The sequence below is a fragment of the Lagopus muta genome, chromosome 5, assembly GCF_023343835.1.
Source record: "Lagopus muta isolate bLagMut1 chromosome 5, bLagMut1 primary, whole genome shotgun sequence".
Taxonomy (NCBI): domain Eukaryota; kingdom Metazoa; phylum Chordata; class Aves; order Galliformes; family Phasianidae; genus Lagopus; species Lagopus muta.
Window position 1 is genome coordinate 16,904,095 of NC_064437.1, and position 18,511 is coordinate 16,922,605.

Consider the following 18,511-nt stretch of genomic DNA (forward strand, 5'->3'; position numbering starts at 1 on the left):
GCAGACAAGGATTTATCTGTGCTTGCACATGGTAACTTACCCAGGCTGTTTGTGTGACCTTACATTTGAAGTTTTTTGTACCTGCTGTATGTGTGCTGATCAGCTATAGAGCTTATTTCCTTATACTTGGAGAAAAGGCCTGTGACCCTTCTCTTAGAAAATACGATTTATCAAAATCATCATCAACTATGGAAATTGTATTAACTATTTTGTGGCAGGCTGCTTTTGTAAGCAGAAAAGTGAGCTTGTTAGCTATGTTTTAAACCCATTTGTTAAGACTAGTAGTGGAAGTTAGCAAGTATAGACAGGGGGAAAAAAAAAGGGTTTTCAGCTCTGGGAACTGTATGTAAGCAAGTATAAATAAAGGGAATAATTGCTTTTAATATTCTCAGTTATATAGTCTAACTGCAAATTTCTAATGAGGTTGTAAAATTTAAGTTATTACTGTTTATTTGTGCTATGCAGCATGGCTTGATTTAAAGCATTTTTGTTCAACCAACTCTTGAGTGTTCCATCTTTATTTTATTTGTGTGCTGAGTCAGAAGAAATTAATACCAAAAGCTGAGGAAAGCATTTAGCACAAAATGAAGGAGTGGAGAAATGATGAATGTTATTTGAAAGCTTGGTTTGCGTGTTGTAAATGTGGTGTTCTGTCTAAAATCAAATGTGTAATGAGAACATACTTCCCGGCTAATATCTGTCAGAGAAGCAGTCTGCTTATTTTGTGGAAGAATTAGGATATGTCAAAATGCAGATGACTTGTGACCATAATGTTAAGTAATTCATACTTTATTTGATATGTAGTGTCTTGTTTGGCTGACTTGGAATTCACGGCGTGCTTTTGCACAACGTACACCCCTTTCAGTACAATTTAGGTAGCAATATGAAAATACTGAGTTTTAACTCTGTGTCAGGTGTTACTTTGTGAACTCCCACTGTTTATAAACAGTTGTACAAAGTTTTTCGAGTAGAACAACAGATTTGAGGCTTCCAGTAGCGACAGTAATACTGTGTCGAATGTTCCTTCTTCAGGTTTCCATTTCTTGAAGAAATTCTGTACATCTTAAGTTTATGGATTTGTTTGTGCACGCTTTTGAAAATTGCCATGTTGTATAAAATGTTTTTTTCTGACTGTACATTTTAGTTGCTCTGTTTTTTATTATGTGTGGCCCATAGTATTTAAAACAAAATGGCATTCTAAATTTCAGGGAGTTTCAGAGACAAGTTAGCATCTTATGTCTGTAGTCAGTGAGGATTGTCAGTTTTGGCATTTTGACATCTGGATCCAACAGCTGTAGTTAGAATTGCTGTCTTGTGTTCTCCTTACAGTTATAACAGTTTGATCTGGCCAAGTAAACTTACTTGGTACTTGGAGTGGTGGAGGCCTTTAGACACAGTGAATATAGGAAGTATATAATCTGTCTTTTCTGTGGAGAAATAATGAAAATCTTCAGAGATACAGAAGCTGTGATGTAAAGAATATACCTCCCAGAGATGCAGGGAATAACTGTATAGTTATACAGTGAGCTGCTAGTTGATATTGATAGTTCTCTTTGTAAGCGTGGGCCACTTCAGCTTAATGTATCATCTTTCTCCCGATTGGCACAAGTAGCTGTGCAGTGAATGTGGCCTGAGCAATTGAGTGACTCATTTGGGGATGTGCATTGCACGTTTCAGGACGGCTGCAGTCAGTTTGCTTATGACATTCTACCTGATGAGCAGAAAAAGTGGTGGGGCGAGGGTTTTCTTTCTTTGTTTGTTCTTCTAATACGTGTACTTGGTACACAGCATTTGGGAATTTGTAACACTGTGGAGCTGCTTTGGGTTACAGTCTGGCCGAGAGCAGAGCTTCAGCTGCCAAATGTGAACAGCCCAGGTTATATCTAGGAAAAGAAAGCTCATGTATTACTGTAAATACAGATTTGTTTTGAAGATCTGGGAGAAGGATTTTTTCCCAAGAGTGAGAGCATCAACTTTTTTAGAAGGCTTAAGAAAAGAGGAAATTCATTGGGATTTTAGTTGGTAATGTTAGGGTTGGGTGGGAGATGTTAGAACATAGCATACTAGTGCTTTCTGTTAGCTTTCTGACAAGTGGTCTATCACAAAGGTCCTCTTTTCCCTGATTGCTGAAATTTAACACTGTGGAGGAAAGGCAGTAGCTAAAACCAGCACAAAGTTGAAGGAGAGAAATAAGAGAGCACTGAGAAACAGTGTTTGTAAGTACTCCCTAAGCAGTATTCAGTGTTTTTTTTTTTTTTTTTTTTTTTTAAACTCAAATTCTGAGAGATTTTCCTAGGAAATGATAGAAAACTGGCTGTTTTTTTGCTACTAATAATGGAGAGCTTCATTATGGTGGAAACATATTTGGTCATATTGTAACTTTTTATTTAAGCTGTTTGTAATATACTTTAAAAAGGAAGCACAGAAGTAATCTATTAGGAATTCTAGCAAGTTAACAATAGATAAGTTTAGCCTCCCTTTAGGAAAAGAGAAAATGTATTTTAGTAGATTTTTTCCTTCTGTTTCTTTTTTTCCCCATGATGTACTGTTTCACCATGATGGTCATCATTCTTAAATAAGAGGAGGGCAATGGAAGCGTGGGAAATGGATTCACTTATATGGACAAATGCCATGTGATGATCTGCTTTATTTTTTGTAAAATACTGGAGTGTTTTTCATACTAATTGGGCTGTTAGTAGGTTAGCCCAAGTTTCTGCTAGGGGCAGTGGTACAAAAGCTGTTTGCCTGTGAATTGGAGAAACTGTGTTAGCTGGGATAATGATTACAACTGTATTCAGCAATATTTTGTTACAGCAGCGCTAGTAAGGAAAAATATTCTGAACATTCTAACAGTGAAGTGGGAATGATGTGTGGATTTATTTCTTCAGCAGGAGTATGTAAAGTATGTCCTTGATGGCAAAAGCGACTGAAACAATACAATGAAAGACACCTGTTTATGAAAGATGTTAAAATGGACCCTGTTGAAGGTGGCTTTCATATTTTTTTCTCAGGTCTAAGTCTGCTACAATTCCTCCTTTTTATTTCTGTAACTTTTTTTCTTAAGGTGACAAAATGATTGGGTACTATGTCAATTAAAAAAGAAAAGAGAAAGCTGAAAGTGGAGAGAGAATAAAAGTATTGAAAATTTATACTGTGAATGCTTACAGGAAATTTCTGTTGTCTGTTGCAAATTGGAAGTCACTTTTCCTTTGTAAGAGAACACCTAGACTTATGTATTAATTGAGAGGACTGCGGGAAGAGAAATGTGATCATATGCCCAATCTGAAGAGCTCGATGAATGTCAGCATTAGGATGCCTTTCCAGTTTCTTAGAACTCTGAGATCTGTTTTCACAGGCAATTGAAGCTGCATTCCAGTTTTTCCTGCCTCTGTGATACCTAAGGCACAAATGTTTGAATTATCATTTCACAAACCTTTCTTGGGAACTTAACCAGGTTGAAACTGAGCTGACATGGTTATGACTTACGTCTTCTTTAGTGCATCGGTGCAAATCTGACATGACTGCATGAGCTTTTGTAGCAACATAGATTTTATGTGTCTTGAGATGGGCAATAGAAACAAACTGCTTAGGGCCAAGGAGAAGATAGGACTGTTGCTTTTGGTTGTGGTGTTGGTTTTAATGAGATTGTGTTTTTACAACCTACGATGGGGACCAATGTTTGATTTCAGGCTTATGTGCTGTGCCTTTTATTAAGCTGTAAATACATACAGCTGTTTTTAGGTTTTCATAGATTCAGTTCTTCCTTGAATACCTAATGTAATTATTGCATTAAAGATTTTACAGTAGCACTGGAACTTTCCATTCATTGTTACAAGTATAGCAGGTGGTCAAGTAGGAAATAGGTTTCTGATGGCTCTTTTAGGGTTGTAGAAACTGCTACAGAATAACACTTCTAGACGCCATCGTATTATTCTGACCGATAAGGTAAGAGCATATCCAAACGGTATCTCCTGAGTGAGCTATTATTGCCTGTTCCAGTTTTCTCCCAGTTATGTACATCTGCTTCAGAGTAACTGTTTCTGTGCTGGTGAAAGCAGAATAATAAGTCTGACATACTGGAATAAATGATCTTTGTACTTCATCCAGGGCATTTGAAGTGTTGACTTGTCTTTGGCTAGATTTCTGACTGAAGTCTTTCATTATGGTTTCAAAGTTTGAGTTTTTAAAAGAAGCTGAGTGGCATGGTTTAAGTGAAGGCTCTTAGCACTTCAGTGTCCTGGTGAAGCATGCCCATCTTGATCTCAGATGCTTTGAGAACTTTGGCTCTTTTTTCACATTGTTTTGATTGAGAGTCTGGAGGCTTTTCACAGGAGTGGAGACTTGTCTCCTTTCAGTTTTAAAGGCTTCACATTCCCTTGTGCATGCTCAGTTTCTGGGAATTCTGTGGTATGTGTTGGGCTTATAGTTGAAAGACAAAAAGCAAACTTTTTCCTAGATAGATCCTTACTTTAATATTTGTGGACTCATTATTTCAGTTAATTGTTAGGAGATGTCCCCAGCCAACCATATATTGTTTACAGCATGGAAAAGGATTGAAATAGGGAGAAAAAGAATACAGAGGATAAAGTATGGGAAGGCAAACATATTTTATCCTGTTACTTCACAGGGAATTTAAGGCCAAGTGATGTAATAGGATTCTGAAGCAGTCATGAAGACATACTCCATATATATAGGGTTCTGATGAAGAGATAATAAGCTTATAATTGAAATTACGTGCTTTATAGAATACCATGAAACAGCAGCAAATTTCTTTTAGATTTTATGTATTGACTTGGTTTGGCCTGTCCTGACTGAGTCTTCTGTGTTCCTGTATATGTGAGAGGTGTAGCAGTCTCTTCATTAGGAAATTTGGTGTATGTGTTTTGATAGCGGTGTGCAAAGTCAGAGAGTATGGCAGGTCAGGTATTTCCTTTTCACCAACAGTATTTATGTTGTGTATTTATGCAGTGTTGCATTAGAAATGTATCCTATTAAAATAAGGCATTCATTACATTCTGTTCCATCACGTATAAAATGGGGGGAAGAAAAAGAAGAGCACCATATTTGGGTGTTTAAAGTGTGTTGCCCTGTCCTTTCTAGCATCCATGCCCCAAAGTTAATTCAGCTGCTGGATGCTGAAGTAGTTGGCTTGCATGTGTGTGTCTTGGAGAGGGATGTTGCTGTCTACGTTAGAATTCTCATTACAGTCTCCCATACTGCCAGATTTCTGGCTCTTGCTTTTAAATCGTTCCCAGATATTGTTAGAAATGAAATATTTTACAGTGCTGTTAGAATTCTTTAAATCGTGAGCTGTCTCCTGGCTTGCCAGAGCTGTTGGTATATTCCTGTGCAGCTCAGGTTCTCTTTTGTTCCCTCATGGAGGGGAGGGATGGGGGGCAGGAAATCATCCTGTCGTTGGGAGAGGTTTGGAACATCTGCATGTTGTGTATTAGGAATCAGAGAATTTAATGAAGCAGTATTTTTCGGTATCTTTTTTATGTTTTCTAATGGATGTCAAAAAATGATTTTAGCTGATGCTGATGGCATCTTAAAATGCAGTTAGTTTATTTGCTTATTGTTTCTAGTATTATCAGTTCAGTGTTTGTGTAGTGTTAGAAGAGACCTGCATGTTCACACACTGCTGGTAAATTCAGAGTTTGTCATGTTATGTGCAGCTGTAACTTCTTACAGGAGCCTTCGTAGCCTTGGATTACTGGAAAAAGAGCTGATAGTGTTTCTCTTCTATAAACAGTTGTCAAAAATACTCTGGTGTTTGAAAGACTAAACCTCTCTGGTGGTTCTCAAGCCAAAATTGAAAAGTTTGGTATCTTTTTTTTGTGGTTTAGTAGCCTTTTTTTAAAGGATGGTGGTTGTAGCTGTAGTAAGGTCTGGGCATTTTTGAAATACTTAACTCCTGTCTGCAGTGTGAGGAAAATCCTTGGTAAGGACTTGTAAATAGTGGTTTTTTTATTAGCCTGGAAAGATGGTGTGACTGTGACAACTTCCTGAAATGGCATAGGTACTTAATATAACTTGTGATAGCATGAAGTCTCAAGTAATCTGTTGTGGGGGAGTGGAGGGGTTGGAATCTGGAATCCAGCTACATAAATTTAATTCCAGTAGTGAGGGATTCTGAGTTTACGGTGACTGCTAAAGCAGGGAGCTAGAAGATTCATTTGCTAAGCTAGTTACTTAATGTAATTGTTCATTTGAATTGTGGAAGAGCCGAAGTATATACAACTGTATTTACTGAGAGATTTCCTTACAAATTAACTGAAATATAGAAATGCTCTCTTCAGTTTAAAGTATGGAAAAATTTCTATATATGTGTATTTAAGTTCCTTTGAAATACATATTCAGAGTCTGGAGTTGACAACTTATTTGTCTTTTTCTGAAAATGTCAGTTTTGCATAGTTTCCATTGGTTGGTTAGAACCATAGGTTAACATGCTGTTGCCACACTGTGCTGTTAGAAGTACTCAGTGACAGTGGGCAGGATATGATAATGTTGCACTCCTTGAAAGGGCTTTGGTTCTGCAAGAAATCTAAAGTTTGCTGACTATAAGAAGTTAATTTGATGATTCCCTGATTTACTTTGCTACAGTACTTTGGCAGATGTTGAATTCAGAATGTTTGTCCATGAACATCTATGGCATAGTTAGTGTTTTAGGTTGTACATAAGACCAGTACTGCTTAATGTTTTTCTTGACATTGGTAGGAATACAGATGTGGCATTGAAAACTTCTGCTCCTGAGCACTGGCTGCGACCTTTGAATAGTGTACAATCACAGTTTGTACTTCTTCTGTCCTTTGCAATCTTTCCCTTGTGCTAAAATGAATACTCAAGTAGTTTCTCTCATGTTGCTATTGTAAGAAATTTCCTTTGCAGCCTATGGTTGGGAGGGAATTTGATGTGGTGGCTTCAATTTGTTTGGCTTATTTAATTTTATTTTTAAACTTAAATTTGGACTTTTCTGTTGGTCAGTGTTTGTGATCTTCCGTCTTGAAGTAGCTTGATGCACAGCAGCTTACAAAGATGGGGAAGAGAGCTAAGTGAATATTGCTCTTGAATCTTCCATTCTTTATTGAATTTGATTCACCACATTGTTCAAAGATGTGAGCTTGTTTTCCTTGTTTCTGAAACATTCAATAGAATTGACCTGAACTTGACGGTTTATTCGCGTTGGATGATTTGACTATTGGAAGTGGCGTGCTTGAGAATAAGGCTACTGTGTGCACGAGATACTTGGGAAGTGAGCTGTAATTCTGAAATGCATGTACAAGTGGTAGAAGTTTTGCCCTTGAAGTAGAGTACAAGTCCTTTTTGGCCTATCTCTCTGTTAAAGAAAAAACACATGAAAACTGGTCCAAACCCATAAGTTGAATAAAATCCTACCTTTGCTGAATGGGTGTTCAAAAAAAAAAAAAAAAAAAAAAGTTGGCCTCTGTCATTATTTTGTAGGTGCTTATGTCATTATAGCAGTGTCAGTTGACTTAATTGAAATGCTTATATTAAATTGCTTTGTAAAACAGCTGTCATCTTATGAGACCTTTTTGAAGTAAATAGCAATTAACAGCCAGCTAACTGCTTTTGATTTCTGTAATTACTCTGTTTTCAAGTAGAAGGTGACTACTTTTGCTGCATAGCTGTTTTTTAAGTTACATATAACTTGCATGTTCTTCTGAAACAAAATCGTAACTTGAAATTTCAAGTATAATGACAAAATCTTGTAACAGGCTATGTAAATGTTATCTGAGGTGTTAAATGTGTTTCAGAACGGAAAGAGAACTTTTAAAATTGCTCCTAAAACACAACTGAGTAACCACTCTGACTGTTTAGCTTGGTGTTGATTTTGGATTTTTTTTCTGCTATGAGTTAAGAAATGTATCAGGCTTTTGTAACATGTTTCTTAGGAGGCAGAAGTTTATGTAGTCATTTTTACAGTCTGCAGGTCTGAAGTTGCTCATTTAGGCAACTTTTTGAAGCTGAAGACAGTTGGAATAAATTCTAGATTTCAGATTTGTGAGGTTCTGTAGGGTTTGGGAAGAGCATTCATTCATCAGTACTGAGGGTGTTTCAGCTCTTGGTGTAGCATCTGTTGTAGTGTTGCAAATTGATGACTGGCCTATTAAGGAAAACCAAATCTACCACTGAATTAATTTAATTTGCCAAACTCTGAATGGATTCTGTCTCTGCTGCCTCTGCCTATTGCATCGAGCTGTCCAGCCTAGAGATGAGGCTTTTGAGCAAGGCTGGATGAGTAACTGTGAGCAGAAATAACTGTTGTATTACTGAGTGAGCAGCAGCGTTGGCAATCGTGACCTTCAAGGTACTTTATCTGTGTAAATACTAGAGAAATAGGCCATTAGAGAGAAAGAATGTTTATGTAGCCATTTGTGCTGATTTTTAGTGTATGATACTAACAGTATGGAGCAGTATAGGCTGAAAAAGAGTTTCCGTAACTTTTCTGGCATACGTCTTTGTCACGTCCAGCTACATTTTTCCGTAATTGTATCTGATTGCATATATGCCTTTGCACTGAGAACAAGAAGGACTCTTAGTATTAGCCATTATTTATTTTCAAAGGAAGTCAGTTGGTGATGTGATGGGCGCATTTTTTTTTTTTTTGGTTAAGAGTCTTCCATAAGCTGTATAAAGATACTACAGAGCTGATGCTAAAAGTTGCATCTTTATTATCTGTGTATACATACGTAGTACTTAAGACCTCTGGATGTCAGGTGCCATTTTATGTGTATATATGCACATAGAACACTGTGGTACAATGATAAAGGTTTGATTTTATGCATCTTACAGCTATGCGGCATAGGAAGACAATATTCTCAGGTTAATTTAGAATTCGGTTTTGAGGTACTTTCAGGATATTTTCTGCCTAGCATGGAGATTCTGTTGTAGTGCCCATAACTAAATGAGAAGCTTTCACTTTTAAAGAGATGAGCTGCAATTGGTTTCTTTCCTCCTGTGCATTTTAGTGGTGACATGGATTGGTGTTAGGGCTGTTGAGGAAGTACTTTGGAAGTGGGAAAAGATCTAATTAAAAATGTTTAAAGGTTGTCAAGTTTATTTCTTTTTAGTAATTTCTTTTTCTTAAGTGGAAGATAATTTTGTGTGTGTGTGATAAAAACTTACTGGAGTAGGACAAGAAGAAAAAAAAAAGAAAAATGGGGAAAAACAGTAGGGGAGAAAGAAGCAAATGCCTCTTCAGCTTTGCCAAGTATTTGTCTTGTAAATAATTTAAGGAAAAGGTTATTTTATGAGTTTTCCATATACATCCTACTTTGATTGTTTTGCAGCCTACTACTATTCAAAAAGATCATTAAGTTGATAATTGTCATATTTTAGGAGTTACAGTTGCCACCTGTAGGTGCTACCTTCTGCCCTAGGTTTTCAGGACAAATGGATGCCCCCAGATTGAATAGTGATAGTATTCTCTGAAGACAAGTCTTTTCTTTTTTTTTTTTTTTTTTTTTTTTTTCCCAAATAGGAATGTTAGAATTGAGCTGAACTCACCATTTCTATTTGTGCAGATTTCCCTTGTAGTTTAATCTGGATATAATATTTTAATTTAACGTGAAATATTAAAATAACTAACTATATTTTATGGAAGTAAAGTAAACAATTAATTATAATGTTTTAATTTGAAGTGCTGAACAAAATTATTGCTCAGGACTTCTTATTGTGTCTTAAGGTGGCTGCATTTTGGCGGTGGGTAAAACAATTGTGCTTAAGCTGCTCTCATTGCAAAGTTTGCCTTGTAAATATACTGCTTTATGTAGACTTCAAGTGGTTGCACTTGTCTGAAATGAGAAAGTCTGCCAAATCTGAATAGGTTTGGTTATGCTTGCTTAAGTTCTAAAGGTTTTCCCTGTCAAACTGACGTTTTTAATATCATCTTTAAAAATCACAAAATAGAGGAAAAAAATCTCTTACTGTCTCTTTCTTTTTAGAGAGGATCTGACGAACTTCTTTCAGGCAGTGTACTCAATAGCCCGAACTCTAACATGAGCAGCATGGTAGTTACTGGTAAGTGATGCCCTTTCAAAGGAGAAATCTATCATTTATTTTTGGACTCATTTCCTGTTTACAAGGGGAGAACGCTGAAACGAGAATCCATTGTGCTATAGAGGGATAAAGTGTTGGCATGCATTACACTGTAGTGACTTTACATATAGTCAAAATCCTCAGGAACCTGAGAAAGGTAATCCCATGAAACAAAGAGCAACTTTCAGATGTCTGTACAGTACACCAATGGTGGATGACAGAATGAAAAATTACACTTGTCTTGTACTGCTGCTTTCAAAGTAAGGAATCAGAACTACCAGTTAAGGGTAAACAGATAACAACTCATTATGACTTCTGTTTTTTCACATGTAGCTTCTGTGAGCCTGGGCATTACGGGAATGTGTGTAATTACGGGAATTATGCTGCCCTGTAATGCATTCAAGAAAAGAGAATTTGGTCTGCTCTCATTTAGACTGCAAAAGCAGTGAACTTCACTTTGCTTCTTCAGTCTGAGATGGCAGTGTTACTAAAATCTCAACGTTAGGTTGTTCTTTAACCACTATGATGTTACTAGATAGAAAGGCTTTTAAGGAATTAGCACATAATAAAATGCCTTTCATTGCAGTGTATGGTCCTGACATTCACACTTTCTTTGAGTTCCTTGTGAGAGTTCTCCTCACAGTCTTGCTTTTTCTCTCTGAGAACATGTAACTTTTCTTTTTTTCTCTGAAATGTGGAGGAATTAGTTCATGGTATCGGTGTTACTTGGTCTTTCCAAATGGTTGCTTGGTTCACAGCTTCCATGTGCTATATATATATATATTTTCCCATCTGTATTTACTTGTTGAGCAGTGCAGTATTAGTTCCAGATTTACTACTATATTAAAAGTAAAGTAAACAAAGATTAGGATTCTGGATACAGTTTCATGACATATTTAATATGCTGTGATGGCAGATGGCAGATGTTGCCAGAGTGGATGTTCTCTTCCTGCATTCCTAGTATAAACAAGAAAAAAACATGCAACTGCTTGTGTTTCTGCCCTGCTTGGTGCTGGAGTGTTCATACTCTTGCGAGATAGCTGCTACAGCACTAAAGTGTATTGCTAAGAAGAGCTGCTTTCCATTGGAGCAGCATAGAGATTGGTAATATGACTGTGCAATTTCTAGATCATGTACAGTATAGGGAAAATGAGTGGGTTGTCAGAAGAGGAAAAATAATGTATTTGTGGTCATTTTAGAGCCCCTGGAATGCTTATTTATCTCCTCTGCTTTTTGTCCTTTCTTCTATTTCTGAAACAGGTACATCTTCTCATTTCCATTTTCTTGATATCCTCAGCAGTCCAAGATCATACTGCTTCAGCAATTTGTTTTTCATAAATGAGAAACCACAATTAAAGGGAGTTAGAGTTGGGTGGAGGGTGCATTTGGGTTTGAGCGTTGAGTGTGGGGGTGAAATGTCAGTGTTTACAGGACAAGTTGGTTTTTCCTGAACATTTTGAAATGAGAAACTTGAAAATCAGGAAAGCTAAATGGAAGTTTACTTATCAAAAGAAAAAAAAAAAAAAAGAAAAGCTGAAAGGGTAAAAAAAGAAAAGAATTACATGTTTGGGCTTTCAGAAGAAAATTTAGAGAAGCTTTTCTAAGAAGCCCTAAAACTTGAAGTCTGAGTTTGTCTCATCTGAGAGTTCTTTGGGGAAAAATGGCTTTGGTTCCATAATGTGAATGGAGGAGTTTGTGTTTAATGAATGCAAATTCTCCTGCCCTCCATCTTGGTTTTGTTCCTCTCTCTCTCTCTTTTTTTTTTTCTTTTTTCTTTAGCTCCAAAGAGACAGTTAGGTTTCTAGGCATCCAGAACCATAAATGGTTTCCAAGAAAAGATCTCATTATCAGCTGGCGGTGGTGTGAGATAAGTTCCTGTAGTATCTGTTGTTTGTAACAAATTTTCATACTAATTAGGTATAAAGGAGTTATTCTGGAAGAATACCCAGGGGAAAAAACAACAACAAAAAGAAACAAAAAAAACCCCACGATCACAAATGCAGTGTTTTAATTCGAATCATTCTGTACAGACGTGTGTGGGAAGGAGTCCTGGTTTGTCAAAGTTTTCTTGGTTTTGTTTTCATGCATTTTCTTGAGATTGCATTCAAGCTTCTGTTCTGCCTGCCTTTGTTAAATAGCATACAAAATCTGTAGAGCAGGTTAAATCAGCATTTCAGTATTATTCCTATGTGCATATGTTCTTGTATCTGTCTTGTTTATCAGGAACCTGGAAGGTACATTTTCCAGTTTTGCACAGGTTCCTTTAACAATTTCAGATTAGAGATGCAGAAATGATTGGGTCCGAAATAGAAACTGGTGTGTTAATTTTTTGTACCTGTTTCCTGAAGCCAGATGAATCGAAACATTCTTTATGTCCAAACCAATGCCTTCCTTTTGCTTCAGCACTGTTTATTTTTTTCCTGTAGATGAATTTAAAACTTCAGTGAAAAGGATTTATCAGCTGTAGCTGAGCCATTGTAGCTTTTCAGGGCCTATTCAGGGAATCTGTAGTCATTGCTTAAGGTCTTGGTAAAGCAGGCATTTCATAGAAACTGACCTACTCTGTAACTCTTTAATGCCTTCTTGAAGTTTGGTGTCATTTCATGAACCGTGTTCATTGGTTTGTTTTTTTTTTTTTTTTTTTTTTTTCAATACATAGAAACCTACTCTGGTTTAGTCATTCATCTTTTCAACGTAAGATTCCTGATATTTTATGAACAGATATTGTGCTTTGAGCTTTGTTGGTAAAAGTATACAATCCAGAAAATCCAGTTGTGACCAGCGCTGCTCTAACAGGCCCAAATTTAGAAGAAAACCTTGAAAATTGTTTCCTTGTTTCTTTTGAAATCCATTCTGCAAAAATATATCAAACTTCTTATAAAACAGTTTGCCTCAGACCTGTTACTGTTAAGCAGTGTTTTTAAAAACTCATTTTTTTAAAAAGACCTATTTATGGAAGTTGACACGTACTGTCTAATTGAACTATCTTTAATGGCTCTGTGTTTAGAGATGAGGTTAAACCTAAGTTTTTTAAAAATAGTTGTCTTACTCTTTTATCACAGTAATAGTCTCATGAAAATTTTTGTAATATTCATTTCTTTTTCAGATAGAATACTGTAGTGTAATGCTCTGAAGTGTATTCTTGTGCTAATTCTTCCTTAAAGGCATGAAAGATGTGTACCTTCTTTCTCCTTTGCAGGGTCTTGTGTATGAATTCTTTTCCTCTTTTATTTAAAAAAAAAAAAAGCCTTGCAAAATTGCTGGATAGGCATTGGTTTTGCATTTGAATAATTGTTGTATAAGTATTTATTTGATAATTTGAACCACTGATAATTTGATAAATGGTATGAAATTAAGGAAAGCTGACCATATTAGACCAAAGAAATTGCTGAAAATAGGAGTTGTGATTCTTGAACAATTTCTTAACAGCTTGATCATCGTTACCCATCTTCAAGACTGTATAGATAAAGGGAAGTTGGGAGTATGTTATATTATGATTTACTGCAAGTTACTAACTTAAGTACTTGTGTATCTCCAGTAAAAGAACTGCCTCGAAAAGAAGACAAACTTGGATATTTGTGCATGATGCTGTGCAATTTTCTTACTGTTTACTTCTGACCCCTTGCATCTACAGTTGATGACTGTTCTTAGCCGTGATGAATTTCATTTAAACATGTCTATTGTAAAGTATACAATATTTTTTTTTTTTTTACTGTAGAAGAACTTTATGAGCAACATGAAAGAACATCATTCTGTAATCATCTGAGGGTAGAATCCCATCATAGATTATTGCTAGGAAAAAGACCTTGTAAGATTCTGGGTCAACAAATATCTGTTTTTTGTGTTTGTTTTTTTTAAAGTTATATTTGACTATGCATTTTATCATCAGCTGACAAAGATATGTTGAATTTGCAGAGTCACAGCCTTGCACTATTAGTATTTTCTTTCAGATTTTTTGAAAATGCTGTCCAAGTCCATTCTTTCTTCATATCATAATCATGCTCATCTCTCATATCCTAGAAGAGCATAAATTACCTTGCCGTGAGAACTGTGAATTTGTTTCCTCATGAACACAGCTGCCAATGACTCGAAGGACAGTTTGATAGCAGGATTCTGAGAAACAAGAGCTGAAGCCTAGATATATAATGAATATCTTGACACTAGACTCTATTTTTCAACTTCTAAGAGAATCAAGTCCCTTTTTCTGAAGAACTACAAAGGTTATTTCCTTTATGAGGGGTTACTTTTATGCCAAACTTCTTGTGTGACTTCTTTCTTTCAGGTGAAGGACTACTCAATGGAAGTTCTAGGAACAGCTGTGTATATGAAGGTGCTCATGCCCTGAACTGTATTTCTGAAATCCACAAAAGAAAAAAAATTTGAAGGGATATAGATAAAAGCAAAAGTTGAAGAAAGTTCTATGAAAGTTATCAAAGACGAAAGATTGACAAAGAAAATTGTATTTTTATACTGTAGCCACTGTCACTTTCATTATTTGTGTTTGTGTGTTTTAACTCAGTAAAAATATTTCAAAAATTGTTTTGCAGTGGAGCTCACCAAGCTCCTCTGGCTTTAAATGGCAGTATTAATCCTCATCTCTTTTTTTACTTCATTAGTAGGGAAGGTTAGCAGCAACTTTTATAGGTAATTCATTGTATTCACAGAAAACTTAGTGCTAAGGCATGCAAGATACCAGTGTTCTCAGTGCCCTGTTTAACTTACAGTATTAACATAGATGTTCTGATTTTGATAGCACATTAAGTGAAGTTGGTTTTTAGTTAACACTAACCTGAGCACAAGTAATTTACCTCTGAATTTTCAAATTTAGTATAATTCACAAAATCATTTATGATTAGAAATACCACTAAGATCGTCTAGTCCAACCATTAACCCATCACCAGCATGCCCACTAAGCCATGTTCCTCAGTGCTGCATCTACCCTTTTCTTGAAAGCCTCTAGAGATGAGAGAGGGAGGAGATTGTCCCCTTATACTCAGCTCTTATGAGGCCCCTCTGGACTACTGCATCCAGGCCTGGGGCCCCCAGCACAAGAAGGACTCAGAACTCTTGGGACTGGTCCAGAGGAGGGCCACTAAGATGATCAGAGGGCTGGAGCACCTCTCCTGTGAAGAAAAGTTGAGGGAACTGGGCTTGTTTAGTTTGGAGAAGAGAAGGCTCTGGGGAAACCTCATTGTGGCCTTCCAGGATTTGAAAGGAGCGTATAAACAGGAGAAGAAATAACTGTTTACATGGGTTGATAGTGATAGAACAAGGGGGAATGGTTTTAAACTAAGACGGGAAGTTTAGGTTACATATTTGGTGGAAGTTTTTCACACAGAGGGTGGTGATGCACTGGAACAGGTTGCCCAAAGAGGTTGTGGATGCCCCATCCCTAGAAGCATTCAAGGGCAGGCTGGATGTGGCTCTGGGCAGGCTGGTCTGGTGGTTGGTGACCCTGCCTGTGGCAGGAGGGTTGAAACTACATGATCTTTGATGTACTTTTCAATCCAGGCAATTCTTTCCATGATTCTATGATATGGTCACTTTTCTAGCCCTCCTGACTGCACTGTTTTTGATATAAGCCAGGGTGCCATTGGCCTTTTTGGCCACTTTGGCACACACTCATGATTGTAAAGTGTCATAATAGACTAAAATTTACATAGGTCACTCTTAAAGTAGTTCCTCCTATTTAGTTGCATGGAAACTACAAAAGAAACGAAGAGCACAGTAACACTATTTGATTGAGCAAATTCTCAGGTACAAAACACTACTTTTCAGCATAGTCACCACCATCATTAGCTACGAATTCTCAGCAGTGGTGAACAATAGCCTGTGTGCTGCACTTGTAAAAACCTGTGCCAGTGGAGTTTACCTATTGTCTATGTCACCACTGCTGAAATGCACCACTGACCACCTCACTGTGCTGACATCCACTGTTTGCTCTCCATAAAAGTTCAGCAAGCATTTAGGAATGTGAGTGGATGCCAATTTTTTTTTTTTTTTTTCCATGGAGGAATTCAGTAGCACATTTCCATGGTTGATGCAGTTTTGTCAGAGTGCCTCTCTGCTGCCATGTGTCGTGCAGCAACAAAATGTGCTGGAATATTGGTTGGATGATTTAACCTCTACTGCCATATCACCAACATAGCAAAAGAGGGGGTGTTACTGTTGGAGCAGACTCATGTGGGCATTTGTGTGTGGACAGCCTAAATTTTAATGCTCAGGATGTTTGAACACTGTCTTTCTGTAAATTAAGAAACTTTGGGAGGTAAACAGCAAAGAAAAAAACAACCACTGATGACAAACTGGAACCACATCTCCAGATGCGAGAGTGAGAATACAGCTATTATTATTAATTCAGTTAATTTGTCTTTATCATTATGCCATAACTTGTTTTTATTTCGTTTCAGTTGCATTGCACACTAGCCATATTATTTTTATATTTCTTAAGGGCAAGAGTGATTGACATTTGTTTTGGATGGTCCTGTGCAACTTTGGACAGCCAATATGCCACATTATAACTGTATTATAGTTAGAAAACATGATCAGTGGATTTTGAAACAGCTGCAGACTGGATGCAGATGTGCTTGTTCTAGTTCTTAATTAAAAGCAGTATAGATAATCTTTTATCTGCCTGACCGTGGTTATGTATTTGAACTCAAATTGCTGATAGGCAATATTCTCTATAGATTAGGATTAGTTTCATTACTATTCGGTCAGGATTTTCCTTTGCCTTGTGGCCTGTATCTGGAGTAAGGCTCTGGCTTTATTACTGATGGGATGCTTCAGTTAAGGAGTAAGATTTCTGCAACACAGTAGTGGCCTGTCACGGTAAGATATAACATACTTTTAAGTTTAAAATCTTAGAGAACATGCTCCTCTTTCCCCAGAGGTCCTCAAAACAACAAAAGTCCAATAGAGTTAACACAGAACATGTAACCTGCAATTTTAGAATTAAAAAAATGCAAGCTTTACAGAACATCGTATTCTCGTAGTTTTTATCTTTTTTTGCATACATTATGGACTCTTTTCTTCATTTCAAGCGTTCTGAATTCCAGATTTTATCTTTAGCTTGGATTCTGAGCTATCTGTATGAAAAATAAGAGTCTGGTTTTCCCTTTTTTGGGAAGCTGTTGACTCCTGCAGCAAATCTTGCTTGATCCTACTGAAGATCCTCTCTTTCTATCTTCTGTCATCCGTATCAGGCCAGGTACAGACACATAGCTGAACCTCAGAAATGGAGCTGTAGTGCTCTCTTTGTGTTGCAGCTTTTTTGTTCGTGGTTTTCTTTCGTTGTTTAATACAGGTGATTGTTTTCAGGTAACTACTGTGATATTTAATGTTCCTGATTGTGGTCAGAATCTGCAATTTTAAACTAAATATTTTCATAATTGCATTGCCTTCTTTTAGTCATGTATTTCCTATGCAGATATATGCCTGATGCTACTTTTTAACATTGAGTTTCATATATTCAACTTAGGAGGAACAAATATTGTTGATGTTAGCAGAAACTATGAATAAATCTGCTAGTAAGGATCCTGTCTTTTCTGTGTGAAGTGGTGAGGATGAAATAAGTGTTCCAGAAGAGCATGAATACTTACATTCCTTTCTTTTGTAGTTGGTTGTTGGAGTGTAGTGATGATTTTGAACCAGAGTGGCTTGTGCAGAAATCAGGTTTATCAATTGTTTCTTATATTGCAGCTATAAAAGGATTTATAGTTTGCCTTTTTTTTTTTTCCTCCTTATGTCGAAGAAATAACAAGTTAAAAGTTATTGTATGCCAAGTCTTTGCTCTGAACAGTTTCTGAACTGGGAGGAATTGTGAACATGAGAGGAGGAACCTTTGAGGAAAATGAATGAGGAAGAAAAGAATATTTACTGCTGTAGCTCTTAATTTCTAGAGTAAATATTCATTACAATTATTGTTATAGAAAATTACACACACAAAGGATATGATTTGTATATTTTCAAGGTAAACAATGTGTATATTTTCCAGCTCTTGTATTTTCACTTCAGAATATTTCAGGTAGTATTGATATGTATCTTTGTAGGGGAGGAAGTGTGCAAAGAAAAATTCCTTAGGATGAAATGTTATTAAAATGTTTCCAAAATTATTTCTCAGCAGGAAATCTTATTTGTTCTTGTGTAGAAGTTACGTTGAACTTTAGAATTTGTTTTTCTGTAGAAAAAACTGCCTGTGAACATTGAATCTTTATAACTTGAATGATTGAATGCTGTAGACTTAACTTGTATACCTTAAGCTTCATTTTGTTCCTCATATATATATATATATATATATATATATATATATATATATATATATACATACATACATACATACATACATACATACATACATACAGGTTTTTGGTCCTGTTTTAATAAAAGAGGACTTTTAACTATAAATGTCAGAGAATGCAGATTGCTTAGATAATGCCCATTCACAGGCTTT

At 36.4% G+C, this 18,511-nt stretch overlaps 1 protein-coding gene across 6 annotated transcripts in view; it reads left to right on the forward strand.

Annotated features, from left to right (window-relative positions):
• Nucleotides 1–18,511, forward strand: part of PTBP2 (polypyrimidine tract binding protein 2) — a 48,552-nt gene that overhangs the window by 3,762 nt on the left and 26,279 nt on the right. For 5 of the 6 annotated variants that reach the window (XM_048944891.1, XM_048944887.1, XM_048944888.1 and 2 more), the window contains exon 3: nucleotides 9,966–10,041. The exons of the other annotated variant lie outside the window; for it this stretch is intronic. In XM_048944891.1, coding sequence (XP_048800848.1) covers nucleotides 9,966–10,041 — 76 coding nt within the window. The remainder of the gene's footprint in view (nucleotides 1–9,965; nucleotides 10,042–18,511) is intronic. 6 annotated transcript variants of the gene reach the window in all.